At 39.9% G+C, this 17,032-nt stretch overlaps 1 protein-coding gene across 2 annotated transcripts; it reads right to left on the minus strand.

The window, feature by feature from the left end:
• Positions 1–226: 226 nt before the first annotated feature.
• On the minus strand, positions 227–15,287 carry RBAK (RB associated KRAB zinc finger). 2 transcript variants are annotated; one of them, XM_021708238.1, is made up of 6 exons: positions 15,273–15,287; positions 7,948–8,074; positions 7,587–7,682; positions 2,127–2,232; positions 548–2,024; positions 227–475 (listed from the first exon to the last, which is right to left on the minus strand). In XM_021708238.1, exons 1-6 carry the CDS (start codon positions 15,285–15,287, stop codon positions 320–322), a joined length of 1,977 nt encoding a protein of 658 aa, XP_021563913.1. In that variant the 3' UTR covers positions 227–319. The 2 variants fall into 2 exon arrangements, with proteins under 2 accessions (XP_021563913.1, XP_008047625.1); XM_008049434.2 differs by having other exon boundaries at positions 548–2,232.
• Positions 15,288–17,032: the final 1,745 nt, after the last annotated feature.

A 17,032-nucleotide genomic window follows, 5' to 3' on the forward strand; every position in this document is an offset into this window, starting at 1 on the left:
TTGACAGGTTTTGTCTTACTATAATTCCCTGATATGTAAATACAATTTGAATCCAAAATAAATATTAAATATTTATAAAATTTCACTCCTGCATACATTATCTAGTGTCCAATTAGTTGTATAATCTTGCTAAAGGCTTTGCTTCTTATGGCATTCTTAGGCATTCTCCTCTATTAAAATTCAGATTTAAATGAGTCTAATGCCTAAATGCTTTTCACCATCAGGAGCCTGAACTCTCAGATAAAATAACATTTGATCCCTTAGTGGATTTCTCATATTCATTATATTCAGAGAGTTCTCTAAAACTTGAAATTTGACTTCAGAGGTTTTCCACATCAAGTACATTCATAGTTCCCCTTCTATGAATTCTCTGATGGCTATTGAAGGCTGATCTGTGATGAAATTTTTTCCCACATTCGTTACATTCATATGGTTTCTCTCCTGAATGAGTTCTATAATGTACAGTGAGGTATGACTTCTGAGAAAAGACTTTCCCACATTCATTACATTCATAGGGTTTTTCTCCTGAATGGCTTCTATAGTGTACAGTGAGGTTTGACATCCGAGAGAAGACTTTTCCACATTTGCTACATTCATAGGGTTTCTCTCCTGAATGAATTCGATGATGTATGGTGAGATATGACTTCTGAGAGAAGAATTTCCCACATTCATAACATTCATAGGGTTTCTCGCCTGTGTGTACTCTTTGATGTCTAAAGAGGGATGAATTATGGGAGAAGGTTTTCCCACATTCACTACATCCATAGGGTTTCTCTTCTGAATGACTTCCATAGTGTTCGGTGTAGTATGACAAATCAGAAAATAATTTTCCACATATATTGCATTCATAGGATTTCTCCCCTTTTGGAAGTGACTGGTGCCCACTAAAGGTTGAATTTACAAGAAAGGTTTTCCCACATTCATTACATTCATAGGGTTTCTCTCCTAAATGAGTTGTATGATGGTCAGTGAGATATGACATCTGAGAGAACTTTCCACATTCATTACATTCATGGGATTTCTCTTCCATGTGTACTTTCCGATGTCTAATAAAAGCTGAATTTAAATTGAAGGTTTTGCCACATTCATTACATTCATAAGGTTTCTCTTCTAAATGACTCCTGTAGTGTATAGTGAGGTATGACACTCGAGAAAAGAACTTTCCACACTCACTACATTGATAGGGCTTCTCTCCTGTATGAGTCCTCTGATGTGTAATTAGGGTAGACTTCCGGTAGTAGGATTTTCCACATTCATTACACTTATAAAGTTTCTCTCCTGTGTGAGTTCTCTGATGGTCACTGAGAGCTGACTTGCGGGAAAAGGATTTCCCACATTCATTACATGGGTAGGGTCTCTCTCCTGAATGATTTCTCTGGTGTAAAGTGAGATGTGTCTTTTGGCAGAAGGTTTTCCCACATTCATTACATTCATAGGGTTTCTCTCCTGAATGAGTTCTTAGATGCTGAGTGAGGTGTAACTTCTGACAAAAGGTTTTCCCACATTCATTACATTTATAGGGCTTCTCCTCTAAGTGTGATCTCCGATGTACAGTGAGGGTTCCTTTTTGGCTGAAGGACTTCCCACAGACATTACATTCATAAGGTTTCTCTCCTGTGTGGGCCCTCTGATGTATAATGAATTTTGACTTTTTACAAAAGGATTTTCCACATTCACTGCATTCAAAGGGCTTCATTTCCATTTGTGATCTCTGATATTCATTAAAATTTGATATCTGTATGAAGTCCGGTCCAGAATCATTCCACTCATAGGGCTTCTCTCCTATATAAGCTCTCTTATGAGTAATGAAAACGGCTTCATTGTCTAAGGCTTCCATGCATTCATTATATTCAAAGGGTTTCTCCAAAATACTAATTTTCTGAAGAATATTTTCTTCATTTTGAGAGTAAGTGTCTCCATTTTTATTAAATTCGTATGTTTTTTCTCCATGATATGTTTTCTCACATTCATTACATTCATCAGGTTTTTTTCTGGCATAGCTTCCATCACTACTAATTAATTCTGAAATAGATTCTAAATTCTTTCCACATGAGATACAATTATGAGCTGCTATGCTTGAAGGAGCAAGGCTTGTTTCCAAATAGGTTTTATCAAATGTATTCTCTCTCTCTTCAGTCAGGGTTTTGCTGTTGATCAGACCAGCTTGCCTTGAATGTTTTTCCTCATTTTCTTGGATTCTCTCTATCAGATCATCAACTTCCCAGACTTCTTCTAAAATGGAATAAAATTAAACAAACTTTGTGAATCTGAACACATCAGCTACAGAAAGGGAATGGTACCATATTCAAGAGCCCTATTGTGGGACTGACACTGGTTTTTGGGCCAATTTCCACAAATTAAAAAAAAATTACATTTCCTTTTATTTCTAATAACACACACACACACACACACACACACACAGGGGCGGGGCAGACAGGGAAGTGATAATAGCGAAACAGAATGCAGCAGTAGTGGAAAAAGGAAGAATAAATTCACACTGAATACAAGTATTCTTGTTACTTTACAAATATGTTCAAAACTTTGGTAGAAAAGGTGAAATAAACCCAAGAAATGGTGAGCAGAGAGCAGTCATTGAAAGAGTACAGGCAAAAACGGGAAGACCCAGAGCAAATACAGTCAGTGAGAGACCAAAATCAATTACTATGTGTGTATATAAAGGAAATATTCAAGTATGGATTATGTTTTGGCAAAACAGATTATAATTTGTATTTAACTATAAGATATCACTTCATATCAAGCCTACTATGGTAACACCCTCACTAACCTAGACCTTTCCAAAATCTGTGCCTTTCTATTTTGCACATACATGCAAATAAACATTCCAAATACTCCAATTTCTTCATGTTTAGAGAGAGGTTCTACAACCAGGGGTCCAATTTGCAAACCTTGATTGATATTCACCTGGAGGAAGATCCAGGCACAAAAATGTTCAAAAGAAATGTAAAGTAGACCAGAGGACATGGTATCTTAAAAAACAAGATCAGACCTTTGAAGCATCTGACAAGTGTTATTTAATGCTAACTGAACTTGCACGTCCATCAAATTCTACTTTTCCTGCTTGTCCAATATAGTATAGTGGTTAAAAGCATGAACACGGGAGCACGCTACCTCCAGCCTATCTCCAACAATTTACTGGATGGAGACCTTGGGCAAAAGTTACTTAACTGTGATGCTGTTGTACTCATCTGGAATGTAAATAATAGTGCCTAAGCCATAGGGCTATGAAAGAACTAGCTAGTGCATGTAAACTGCTTAGAGTAGTTTGTTACTACAAAAAACAAATGGTCACTAAGTTTAGTCATCAATTTTCTTTCAATTTGCTGACTTAAATTTCCAAAACCAGTCATGTCTCTGCATAATACTTTTACTCAATTCTGAAAGCAAACAAGAGTTCTCAAATTCCTGGGTTTCATTTGGTGTAAAACTTCTTTTTCTTTCTTCCTTTTTTTTTTGAGATGGAGTCTCACTCTGTCACCCAGGCTGGAATGCAGTGGCACATTCACTGCCATCCCAGTGTTAACCTGCTGGGCTCTGACAATCCTTCTGTTTTAGCCTTCCAAGTAGCCAGAACTACAGGTGTGTGCTACCATACCTGGCTTATTTTTTTGATTTATTGTAGAGATGAGGTCTTGCCAAGTTGCCCGGACTGGTCTCAAACCCACGGGCTCAGGCAATCTACTCACCTCGGCTTCCCAAAGTGCTGGGATTACAGGCTGAGCCACCAAGCCCGGTCTGGTGTAAAACTTTAAATATCAGATTCCTAAAGCTGCTCTACATTATTAACTCTTATTTTTACATATCTTACAAATTTTTGGATCCTCTGAACTATTGTTAATTGCTATCACTATATTTAATGCATCACTGATAGTACTGTGGTAAGAAAACTACATCCCTGAGCCAAACACCCCAATCACCAAAAGAAAAGTTACTAACAATATTTTTCATGACCTGGTTTCACAATATGTATTCAAAGCTAGCACTGCACTAATCTTCCAACATCTCTGCTCCTGGAAACGTAGGCTATGCCTTGTATATTCCCAATCATAAGTCTGTGCTTATGTTCTTCCTCACTCAGTTGGACTCTCAGCATTGGTTATTCTCAAAGCCTCAAATCTCTACTTTGGGGAAAATCAAAACATGTATCAAATCTCTTCCTAGTTCACAGAACTCATTCTCTTAAATTTTAAAACAGGACGGGCTTGGTGGCTCAGCCTGTAATCCCAGCACTTTGGGAGGCTGAAGCAAGTAGATTGCCTGAGCCTGCGGGTTTGAGACCAGCTCAGGCAACTTAGTGAGACCTCGTCTCTACAATAAATAAAAAATTAGCTGGGCATGGTAGCGTGTGCTTGTAGTTTCAGCTACTTGGAAGGCTGAGGCAGAAGGATTGCCAGAGCCCAGCAAGTCGACAATGGGCAGCTGTGAGTGTGTGTGCCACTGCACTCCAGCCTGGGCAACGGAATGAGACTACAACTGAAAAAAAAAAAAATTAAATTAAATGGATTTAACACAAAATTGTAAAATGTGCATGGAATATAAATTTTCCATGCAAACGCTGAATTTTAAACTAGTTCATTCAACTGTGGTCTTATTTCCTAACCCAAACTTATCCTTCTTTTTTTTTTTTGAGTTGGAGTCTCACTCTGACACCCAGACTGGAGTGCAATGGCTGCTTCCGGCTACCACTGCCTCAACCTGCTGGGCTCTGGCGATCCTTCTGCCTCAGCCTTCCAAGTAGCTGCAACTACAGGCGCATGCTAGCATGCCCAGCTAATTTTTGATTTGTTGTAGAGATGAGGTCTCGTCGAGTTGCCCAGGCGGGTCTCGAACCCGTGGGCTCAAGCAATCCACTCATCTCGGCCTCCCAAAGTGCTGGGATTATAGGCTGAGCCACTGAGCCCGGCCTACTTATGCTTCTTGAAAGTATTCACATTTTTTTTTTCAATCTCTCTGAATAGAAATTAAAGTAGTAGTTCCTACTCTGAATCAGATGGGTGCTTACAGGTTCTATTCTAACCTCAATAAATTTTTTATTAGAACCTTTAGTTTATAATAAATGATCTCTCAATGGATTAATAATAAAGATCTTTCATTTACCTAGCTCCTTGGTTAGCCAATAAAAAGTTTACTGAATGCCTAGTATATATTGTAAGTCAAAGTAGAGTAAATCAAAAATTAGCTGGGCATGGTGGTTGCACGCCTATAGTCCCAGTTACCTGGAAGGCTGAGGCGGAAGGATCACCTGAGCCCAGCAGGTTGAGTCTGCGGTGGCTGTGAGTGTGCCACTGCACTCCAGCCTAAGCAACAGAGTTGAGACGCAAGAAAATTTCCTAAACAGAGTGAGACTCAAGAAAAAAAAAAAAGAAAGAAGAGAAAGACTGGAATAGTGAATGAGTAATGAGGAAAACATCAGTGGGTTAACCCTTTAAGTTCAAATATGAAATTCTAGAGTTTATCGTACAACACTGCAAATATAGTTAACATTACTGAACTATACACTTAACAATGATTACAGGCCAGGTGTAGAGGCTCACTGCACTTTGGGAGGCTAAAGCAGGAGGACTATTTCAGCCTAGGAGTTCAAGACCAGTCTAGACGACATAGCAAGACCCTGTCTCTGCAAAAAATTAAAAAATAAAAATTAGCCAGGTGGGGTGGTGCATGCCCGTCGTCCCAGCTACTCTGGAGGCTGAGGCAGAAGGCTTGCCTGAGCCAAGATTAAGGCTGTGATGAGCTGTACTTGTGTCACTGTATTCCAGCCTGGGTGACAGAGTGAGACCCTACTACCCTCCCCCCAAAATGGTTACAATGGCAAATTTTGTGTTTTTTTAACCACAACTTAAAAATAAACAAAAGAATGAAAGGAAGAGAGGGAGGGAAGATAGTGTATTATCTGGGCAAGTAAAGTGTACAAAGTGCACAGAAAAGAAAGGGACAATGATCATTTCAATAGAAGATACAGAGAAATCTAGACCAACTGGAATTTAATAAGAGTTTGGGGAAACAGGACATTAATTTGATAGGCCAAAATAGGAACATATTGTAGGACCTGAGAAGAAAATAATTTAAATTCCACTTAAGAAGCAACAGAAGCCGGGCTCGGTGGCTCAGTCTGTAATCCTGCGCCTTTGGGAGGCTGAGGTGAGTAGATTGCCTGAGCCCGCGGGTTCGAGACCCACCTGGGCAGGCGAGACCTCATCTCTACAATAAATCAAAAAATAAGCCAGGTGTGGTAGCACATGCCTGTAATTCCGGCTACTTGGAAGGCTGAGGCGGAAGGATCGCCGGAGCCCAGCAGGTCGAGGCTGCGGTGGCCGGGAGCGGCCACTGCACTCCAGTCTGGGCAACAGAGTGAGACTCCAACTCAAAAAAAAAAAAAAAAAGAAAAAAAAGAAGCAACAGAATAGTCATAGGCTTGTTGTGTCAGGCTAGTGATAAGATCACCTGTATGGTTCAGATGAAGAGACTTTGGGATTTCCAGATAGGATGCACTGCAATCCAGGTATGAGAGAACATTCATGAACACTAACATCAGAAGAAACAGAGAACGTGCTGACAATCTGTATGGCATTTCAGAAAAGACAAAAAAAGCAGAAACTATGAAGAGAAGACCAGCATGACCTCATAAAGAATGGGAGGTGAGGAAGGTAGAGAGAGCTCATGATTTGGGAAAGTTCATAGTTTATCATCAGACACTGAGAAAGAAGGAAGCAGACTATTATACCAGTGCTGCCATGTTGTCAACTACATGACAGCTTAAAGATGTCAGACATATCAATTTTGATGTAAGCTACATAAATACAAAGAAAAAAAGCCTTAAAATCAAGACTAGATGAACCCTTTCAAAGGATACAAGGAACACTAAAAAGAGTGGAAAACAGTTCCTAGGGGACAGTCCTGAAAAGGCAAGAAAGTGAACCAAAATTCACTCATGAAATTAACACTTCCTGACTTTATACTGTGGACAAAGAATTACTCCAAATGTGGGGAAAGAAGGATGAACAGACAAGATACAATGAACAATTGGGGAAAGAGAGGAAGCACAATGAGTGTTGTACCACCACACCAACTGGGGGTGGATTTTGGGAATAACATACACCACTATAGGGTGCAACTGAATTCACAAGCTTAGGTGAAAAATGAAGTTTTGATATCTAAATGCCTACAGAGTTAAATGAAATTGGGGGGCAAAAAAGAAGCCTGAGGTATTTTACAGCAGAGAGAAGAAGATGAAAGATAAAAAGAATGAACATGAAAGTCTCAAGTTAGTTTTCATGTCAGACTTCTGAATGTCTGAGAACAAAAGAATTCTATGATGGTGGGGAGTAGGCAAGTTACTGACAATGCAAAAGAAAGAAGTGACTGGATCCTCAGTACTGTTAAAACAAAAAATCCCTGCAAATGCAAAATTTAAAAAAAAAAGCTTTTGTATGTGTGCTGTGGGGAAGTCATATTTGAGCACTGGGAGGTGTTACTGAGGGTACTTAGTACATATATATCACTGTCTCTAGTTGCTCTCAAGGGTTTGGGAGGACTATTTTTTAACATTTGATACTCTATTAACTTACCTGGACTACTTTGACTTGAAAATTCACTCTCTATTATCCATGGCTCTTCTCCCTGCTCCAACCTAATGATAACATTTGGTTTGGTAATATCACACCCTGTTAATGAGAAAAGGAGAAGGACTTGGACCAGTTGTTTGACTTCAGAACCTCTGAAGTAAAAGATTATGTTGCTTCATAAACAGCATAATAAAGTGTCCCATTTTTTAACCTTCTCAAAATTAGAAACTTTCATTGAAGAAGTAAACATATAAACACTCTACCTAGTGCCTAAAAGCAATTAAATAGTCTTATCACTTATTTCTCCAAACTCAGGAATAAAAATCATTAAACTGGAAGCATTCAGAAAGCACACTCTCCTCACCCACAGAAACTAGATTGCTGTAGTTCTCCAGCATCACATCCCTGTATGTTATCTTCTCATTAAGGTCCAGCTGCTGCCACTCCTCCTGGGTGAAGTCCACAGCCACATCCTTGAATGACACTGGTCCCTGTAACGGTAATGTGATTGGAATCGGGAGATGTGAAAAAGGAACAGGGGGACATTCTACCAATTTCACTGGCAATGTTAACCATGAACATTGTATACCTTCTTTTATGTTACAGATTGTGGAAGGAAAACAAATCATATTGGAAACACATTTCCTTTAGGTTCCTTAATATGTCAAAAACAACCAACCAAAACACAACTGAGTTTCCATTTTGAACTAACTGAACTTTGAGGATATGAGTAAAACACCATGCCTGCTGACAGCCTAATAAGGAGAAACACAAGTCGATAAACATATGTGTTTCACTCCTTGTCACTTTCTTCAGTCTCTTTTCCTGTCAGTCCCTCTCCTGAACCTCTTCACGGTGGAGTGCCCACCACTCAGCCCTGGTCTCTCTTCTTCCTAACTCACTGCTCTGGGATTCTTACTCAAGTTCAGCTCTTTGATCCTTTGGACTTTTTGTCTCACAGCCAGTGACCTATGGCTACCTGTATGGCTACTTTTTTACTTTAAGTTTTTTTAAGCAGCCCCGATCTGCTGGGCTCAGGTGATCCTTCTGCCTCAGTCTTCCAAGTAGCTGGAAATGCAGGCATGCACCATCACATCCCGCTAATTTTTTGATTTATGGTAGAGATGAGGTCTTGCCAAGTTGCCCAGGCTGGTCTTGAACCTGTGAGCTCAGGCGATTCTCTCACCTCAGCCTCCCAAAGTGCTGGGATTATAGGCGTGAACCACCATGCCTGGCCTACTATAAGTTTTATCTCAAACACCTCATTCTTGCAGTAATAAATATTTGGTGACTGAATGAATGCCCAAAGGTAATATTATAATGATGTAAACAAAGTGAAGAAAGGTTTAACAAAAGAGAATCAAATTATTTTAACTTTATGCCATCAGATTAGGCTCCACAGACTGACTCAGTTAATCTGAAGTTCTTGAAGATGAATTGTGTATTCTACGGGATTAAGAGGAGGAAGAATACAATGAGGTGTAAAAAGTACCAATGACAAAACTGAAGCAGCATCAATGGTTAAGAGGTTGATGCAGAAGACTAGGCCAAACAGACCAGAAGGCATTTTCTTAAGGATAGCTTTTTGATAATAAGGGCCAATTCTAACTCAAGAGACGGAATCAAACACACAGTTACCTTCATGCCCCCAAACAAACAAAAACCAAAAAAAAGTCAAATTCAAAGAAATGGAAAAATAGACAACATTCTCAGAAGAGCACTGGAGTACAGAGGTTCCCAACAGCATGAGTTTCATAGAGGAAATTCTCGAAACACGGAGAAGGCACAACTGTTGCACTGCAACAAAAGCAAACTGCAGTCTCTCCAATAGAGCCCCTGACAATCTGTAGGCCCACCTAAAGGACCTAGGGTTCCAGTGGGGAGTGGAGTGATTAGTTGACAGAGAAATGAGCCATGGGATGACCTGAGCAACCTGAGCCACAGTGGTGAACTGCTATAAACACACAGAACAGCCAGAGGAATGCTGAGTCTGGTAAGAACCTTCTGGCTACAGCACTCAGACACAGCCACAGTGGAATATACAACACTTTAGAGCTCCATAATTAGGGTGGTCATGTATTCACTGTCGAAACAGAAATTTCTGTCCAGTACAAATGATAAACCAGATAGGATACCGGGAATATAGGTGCAGTCCAAGACTGTGTCAGGCAATCCAGGACACGTATTCAACTCTATCCATATTGGAAATGGATTTTTTTCCCTCTAAAGGCAACTTTTACAAAACTACTCTCAATGTAAAGCAACTTGAGCAAGTTCACCCTATCTACCAATTCCCTAACTATACCAAATGAAGCGATGCCTATCTAATTACACATCCCTCCCTATTTACCTGCAGACTCTGCAACCATCTCCCCTGTAAAGCAAACAGGATTGAAATAGGGTCATTAGTTGAGTGCATTCACTTTAGCTATTAACAATTATTTTCTTGCAATTTAAAATAGAAAACTAAGACTCATCGGCTGTTTGAGGAAAACAGCATAAGTAAAATAAGCATCAAGATAAATAACCAAAAGCTGATGAAACCAAATTTGTAAAGTAAACAGAACTTGGGTTCCCACTGATTAATATTTTTAAATAAAGCAGACAGGATATTGCTTCCATAAAATGAGAACATTCTAATAAATAGCCACTAGAGAATACTTAGAAATTAAGGACTGAACTATAGAATTGTTTCTTAAAAATTCTCAAATAAGAAAGGACATAGAATATACAAAGGGGACAAAGAATATACAACTTAGGAAGTCTCTCAGACGATTCAAATATGGAAAATGATAAAGCAAATTAAGGATAAAAAAGCCAGATCTAACAGATTCAACATTTTCAGAAAGAGAGAATACAAAGGATGGACAAAAAGAAATAATCATGTAAGTCTTCCCATCAAAAGGGATCATCAAATTTGCAAACAAGAATGTTAGAGAAAAGTAAAGATCCAGGAATTTCCTGATAGAATGTCTAAAATTTTGTAAATAAGAAACAAATCTTTAAAAGCTACACAGAAAAAAAAAAATGACACTAGTTACCTTGGTAAGTGACATACAATTTCTCATCTGATAAAAAACAATGGAGAACTGCCTACAACTTTTCAAAGAAAATGATTTTGAACCCAGAGCAATGTACAGGTTAGTATCCCTTATCTGAAATGCTTGGAACCAGAAGTGTTTTGATTTCAGATTGTGTAATATTTGCATCGTACTTACAGATTGAGCATTCCAAATTTGAAAACCGAAATACTCCAATGGTCATTTCCATTAAATATCATGTCAGTGTCAAAAAGTTTTGAATTTTAGAGCATTTTGGATTTTTGGATTTGGTATGCTCAATCTCTATCAAGCAAAACTGTTATTTAAGCACAAGAACATAATAAAGCCATTTTCAGAAAAGGAAGACCATTTATTATCTAAGAAAATAGCTTGTTTAAAACATTCAATGATATATTCTATTGAAGCCCACACGAATCCAACAAAGAGGAACAAGAGAGTATAAAAAACCTTAGTGAAAGATCAGCAAGCAAGGGTTTTCAAGTGCTGTTGTCACAGACAGTTCTGGGCATTGTAAACTATAAACTTCTGGTTTAGAAAAAGGAAGTGCTCAGTAAACATGTTACATTATTTTATTATTTATAAAAGATACATCAACAAAGGGTTTACACCCACTGATACAGGTAAAACTGTGTAGGTCCCAAGGCTGAGAGTCCCTGAGATAGAGCTGCCACATTGATGGGTGAGAAACTAAAGCAGAACATCCATTTATCCAAACAAAGGCAGTCAAATGAGCTGACAAATCACTTCGCTGATAAAAATCACTTAAAACTATTCATAAAGTAACAACATTCTGAGTTAAGTTAGTCCAGAAGGCAAAGAGATGGGAGGGGTTAGCAGACTGATCAATCAATAAATGATATTCCAATATCACTTATATCACTACAAATACCCAAAAGAAAATACAAGGTAACAAAATCAAACCAGCTTAAAAAGATAATATATAATAGTCAAATGGGACTTACTTCAAGAAAGACTGGTTTAGTATTTGGAAATCTATATAATATAATCCACCATTATAACACAGCTAAGAAAAATCTAGTATCTCTGAAGATATTTGAAAAAGCCTGACAATATCCAAAATGCATACCTGATTTAAAAAAAAAACAAATTCAAGAAAACAGAACTGACAGACACTCCATTAATATCAATATTACGTATATATACAAATATACATACACTCTTATACCGTAATATGCATCATGTATAATGTGTATATTCTCGTACATGTGACATACACATACACATATATATCTCAATTACACGCAAGCACATAGTTTAAGTTTACACACACATACATAAATACACACGCACACACACACAAGTAAATATACATTTTTGCCTCAATCTTCTCAGTTCAAAAGCAGTATTTTACTTAACAGGGAAACACTACACACCTTCCCACTAAGATCAGTAACAACGTAAAATGCTCATTATCTTCAATAAGAGAAAACAATTAGAAGAATATAATTGACAACAAAAAAATAAAACTATTTGCAGATGATATAACTCAGCAAATCAATAATAAAACCAACTTATTTTAAAAATTCTGTTAGGTGAAAGGACACAAAATTAATATATATAAATCAATAGTCCCCATTACATAAAAAAGAGTAAGGAAGCCGGGCTCGGTGGCTCAGCCTGTAATCCCGCGCCTTTGGGAGGCTGAGGTGAATGAATTGCCTGAGCCCGCGGGTTCGAGACCCGCCTGGGCAACTTGGTGAGACCTCATCTCTACAATAAATCAAAAAATAAGCCGGGTGTGGTAGCGCACACCTGTAGTTCCAGCTACTTGGAAGGCTGAGGCGGAAGGATCGCCGGAGCCCAGCAGGTCGAGGCTGCGGTGGCTGGTAGCGCACTGCACTCCAGTCTGGGTGACAGTGTGAGACTCCAACTCAAAAAAAAAAAAAAAAGAGTAAGAAGATGTAAGTCAAGTGAACACATGTTTTACAACGGCAACTGAAAGATAAAATCTGTTAACAAGCCGGGCTTGGTGGCTCAGCCTGTAATCCCGCACCTTTGGGAGGCTGAGGTGAGTGGATTGCCTAAGTCCGCGGGTTCGAGACCCACCTGAGCAGTGAGACCTTATCTCTACAATAAATAAAAAAATCAGCCGGGCGTGGTAGCGTATGCCTGTAATTCCGGCTACTTGGAAGGCTGAGGCAGAAGGATCCCGGAGCCCAGCAGCTCGAGGCTGCCGTGGCCGGGAGCAGCCACTGCATTCCAGTCTGAGTGACAGAGTGAGACTCCGACTCAAAAAAAAAAATCTGTTAACAGAAAAACTTTAAAATGTTCCTGAAAGACATAATGGAATATTCCTTTTTCTTGTATAGGTCAACTTAATAATATAGCCTAAGTTACTTTATAAATATGTGAGCCCAATAAAATACCAAAAAGTTTTTCCTTAGAACCAGATAAGCTGACACTAAAGTTCATATGAGGGGGAAGAAAACGAAGAACAGCTAGGGGGAAAAAAAAAATTCATGAAAGGGCCTAACATTACCAAATTTAAAACGGCCTCTATGAGTGAAATAGTTTGGTACTGGTACATGAATATAGACAGACCAATGAGCTAGGAAACAAAACTTAGAAATAAGACTCTTAAGATTTTATATGAGAATGGGGACTCATCAAATCGCTAAAGCAGAACTGATAGATAATAAATGGTATTAGAGTAACTGATACCATTTGAACACAGATAAAACTATCCTTATTATACCATAAAACAATAAACTCCACTAGATTAGTAACTTATTTAGTTAGTTAGTTATTTTTTGAATTGTAGTCTCACTCTGTCACCCAGACTGGAGTGCAGTGGCTGCTTCCGGCCACTGCGATCCTTCTACCTTACCCTTGCAAGTAGCTGGAATTACAGGCCCAGCTAATTTTTGATTTATTGTAGAGATGAGGTCTTGCCAAGTTGCCCAGGTGGGTCTCGAACCCGCGGGCTCAGGCTATCCACTCACCTCAGCCTCCCAAAGTGCTGGGATTACAGGCTGAGCCACCAAGCCTGGTTAGTAATTTAAATGTAACATATTAAACCATACAGAAAAAAATGGGTGAATTTCTCTACAACCCTGACATGGGGAAAGGTTTTTAACTATGACTCAAAATACAGACATTAGGATTTCTGCTTTCAGTCATGATAAACTAACAGATTTTCCCTCTCACCTGAAACAACACATACAAAAAAGAAAAGAAAAGAAAAAAAACATATAAAGCAATGATTTTCAAGACACACTGAACATCTGGCAGTGAAGGACAGCTAGCTATCCATGAGAGATGAGAAATAAACAAGTTGAACCCTACAGCTTCTGCCTTGAGAGTTTCCAAGGAAAAAAGAGCAGAGATCAGGAGAAAAAGAGTTCAGAGATTAGAGAAAATAGGCAGGAAAATGTAACTCATAAAGAAGAAAATAGTCATTACAAACTCGTTCAGAATTGACACATATTAGAACTGACAGAACATTCAAATAGTTCATAACTGTATTCCAAATGTTAAAAAAAAACATGAAGACAGGTAAGATATAAAAAAGACCCAAGGTGAACTTCTACATGTTAAAAACTACAATATCTGATATGAAAATTATAATGGATAAGAGTAACCGCAGAAAAGAGAGACAAGTGAATATGAAAAAGCTATATAAAATGAAACAAAAAAGACTTAAATGCAAATAAAGAGCACCAGTGAGCTGTGGAACAATTTCAAGTAGCCTAATATACAGGCAACAAGAACTGATGAAGGAAGCTGGGGGAAGGAGGAAGTAGTATTTGAAGAAATGATTGAAATTTCCCCAGAATTGATAAAAATCATAAACCCAAGACCAAAGAAGTTGGACAATCTTCAAGGACAGAAGCATGGGGGAAAAAAAAATGACACCACAATATATCACAATCAAATTGCCTCAAACCAGTTCTAAAGAGAAAAGTTTAAAAGCAGCAAGGAAAAAAAAGGCATGCTATATATGGCAGAATAAAGATTAGAATAAGATCAGATTCCTCTTGGAAAAATGTAAGCAAGAAGACAGTGAAGCACTGGGGAAAAAAATCCAACAAAAATCCCTTTAAAAGCAAAGGCAAATGGAGACATTTTCAGACACACAAAATCTGACAGATTCACCACCAACTAGAAGAAATGATAAAGAAAGTTCTTCAGGGTCCAAGCACAGTGGCTCATACCTATAATCCCAGCACTTTGGGAGGCCGAGGTAAGAGGATTGCTTGAGCCTAGGAGTTCAAGATCAGCCTAGGCAACATAACCAGATTTTGTCTCTACAAAAAACTGAAAACTTAGCTAGGTGTGGTGACGCAGGTAGTCAGGAGGCTGAGGCAGGATCACCTGAGCCCAGGAGGTCGAGACTGTGGTGGCCGTGAGCATGCCATTGCACTCCAGCCTAAGCAACAGAGAGATACTCCAACTCAAAAAAAAAAGAAAGAAATCATTCTACCTACACATATGAACTTGGCAAACGAACTTGCTAATCAGACACTCTAACTGTATTGTACATGGTAATGTCTAGTACCCATTTCAACATTCCCATTTTAAAGTATGTATGAATCCTTATAAATCTCCTAAAATGCATTACAAAACAAAATCGGGCAACATATAGTACACAAACTGGAAAACTCACCTGTGATTGGTTCATTTTCTGCTATTCTTAGAAATGTGCAGAGACTGTTGATGATGGACCAAGGGGAGGAGAAGCAGGTAACTGAAATCTTGAGAACTCTGGCCTGTATAGGCAGGAATCTCCTGTATAAGAACCACCAAAGAAAATTCAGTAAAATTACACCCTGTGAACACTCAGAAGTGGCTAAATGCGTGAGACAGCAGAAGCACACGTCTGTACCTTTGTAGCCAACATGACAGTGATAATTAGATAATGCCCTCAGGGGTAAATGGAAACATTGACTCCTTTACAAATAGTCTGCACTGTCAAATACAATGTGCAAAAAGAAAAAACCCGTTATGTTTGTTGCTCACATATTTTCTTATTCTCTCTTTAAATTGCTTAAAATAAAAGAAACCACAGGAGTTGGGATTTATGTGCACAAGGTGTAATTTTGTTTTTAAAAGTTCTTGCTAGGCCGGGCTCGGTGGCTCAGCCTGTAATCCCAGCACTTTGGGAGGCCGAGGCGAGTGGATTGCCTGAGCCCGCACGTTCAAGACCAATCCGGGCAACTTGGCCAGACTTCGTCTCTACACTAAAATTAAGAAGAAAAAAAATAGCTGGGAGTGGTAGCAGGCATCTGTAGTTCCGGCTACTAGGCAGGCTGAGACAGAAGGATCGCTGGAGCCCAGAAGGTCGACGCCGGGGTGGCCGTGAGCGTGCGTGCCACTGCACCCCAGCCAGGGCGAAGGAGTGAGACTCTAACTCAAAAAAAAAATAAAAAAAGTTCTTACTAAATCTGCATCCAACATTCTTTTATTAAGAAAACTGGGGGCTGGGTGCGGTGGCTCATCCAGTAATTCCAGCACTTTCGGAGGCAGAGGTGAAAGGATTGCCTGAGTCCGCGGGTTGGGGACCAGGTTGGGCAATATGGCAAGACTTCGTCTCTACAATAAATCAAAAAATTAGCTAGGTGTGGTGGCTCGTGCCTGTAATTGCAACTACTTGGCAGGCTGAGGTGGAAGGATCGCGGTAAGCCCTGCAGGTCGAGGTCGAGGCTGCGGTGGCCCTGTGCAGCGTGCCACTGCACTTCAGCCTGGGAGACAAAGTGAGATTCCGACTCAAAAAAAAAAAAAAAAGAAAGAAAGAAAGAAAGAAAAACGGGGATAAGAGAGACAGAACACTGAACTGGAAAACAAGACTCCTGAATTCTATCTACCACGAGCAACTCTACCCACAAATCTGGTGACTTCGCACATGTGACCCATCTGTTAAAGCCCGATCTCTTTCTCTAGCAACTGAGGCTGCAAGAAATAATCCCTGCACACTTCTGCGCCACAACGTGTGAAGCAAACAAGAGCAGACCTGACTGCAGATCAGCAGACACTTAGATCAGAGAACAGAGGTGCTGATGGACGCTTTTATGACACGTTCGCAATCTTGAGCGATGACAGCAGGAAGGCGTGGGGACCGAACGTCCGCAGCTGAGCCTGGTGAGACCCCCACCCCATCAGTCTTGTCCTCGCGGATCTTCCCACGGAGCGCCTGCTCCGGGGCGGTCCGTCCTTGTCCTCACACCCAGCCACACGATCAGAACTCTCCCCTGCCCACACCCCAAGGCCCCCGGCACGCGGTGACTTCACCCCAGCCTGCTCGCCCCGGGCCCGAAAACCCACCGCTTACCCCTCCCGGACTCCGCGGCCTCTGCCCCACGGCTCCCTGGAGCTCGGGCGGGGGCGCTTCTCGCTTCTGCTCCCGAGGGGCCGCCCTCCCGACGCCGA

This window comes from Carlito syrichta, unplaced genomic scaffold (genome assembly GCF_000164805.1).
Source record: "Carlito syrichta isolate Samal-C Ts95f unplaced genomic scaffold, Tarsius_syrichta-2.0.1 Scaffold135602, whole genome shotgun sequence".
NCBI lineage: Eukaryota > Metazoa > Chordata > Mammalia > Primates > Tarsiidae > Carlito > Carlito syrichta.

Excerpts from the sequence above, each read along its gene's own strand:
- RBAK (XM_008049434.2), bottom strand. Across the intron at positions 7,683-7,947 it reads CAGCAATCTAGTTTCTGTGG|GGTGTGATATTACCAAACCA; the intron begins GTGAGGAGAGTG and ends TCTCATTAACAG. Across the intron at positions 2,233-7,586 it reads TTCAAGTCAAAGTAGTCCAG|AAGAAGTCTGGGAAGTTGAT; the intron begins GTAAGTTAATAG and ends ATTCCATTTTAG.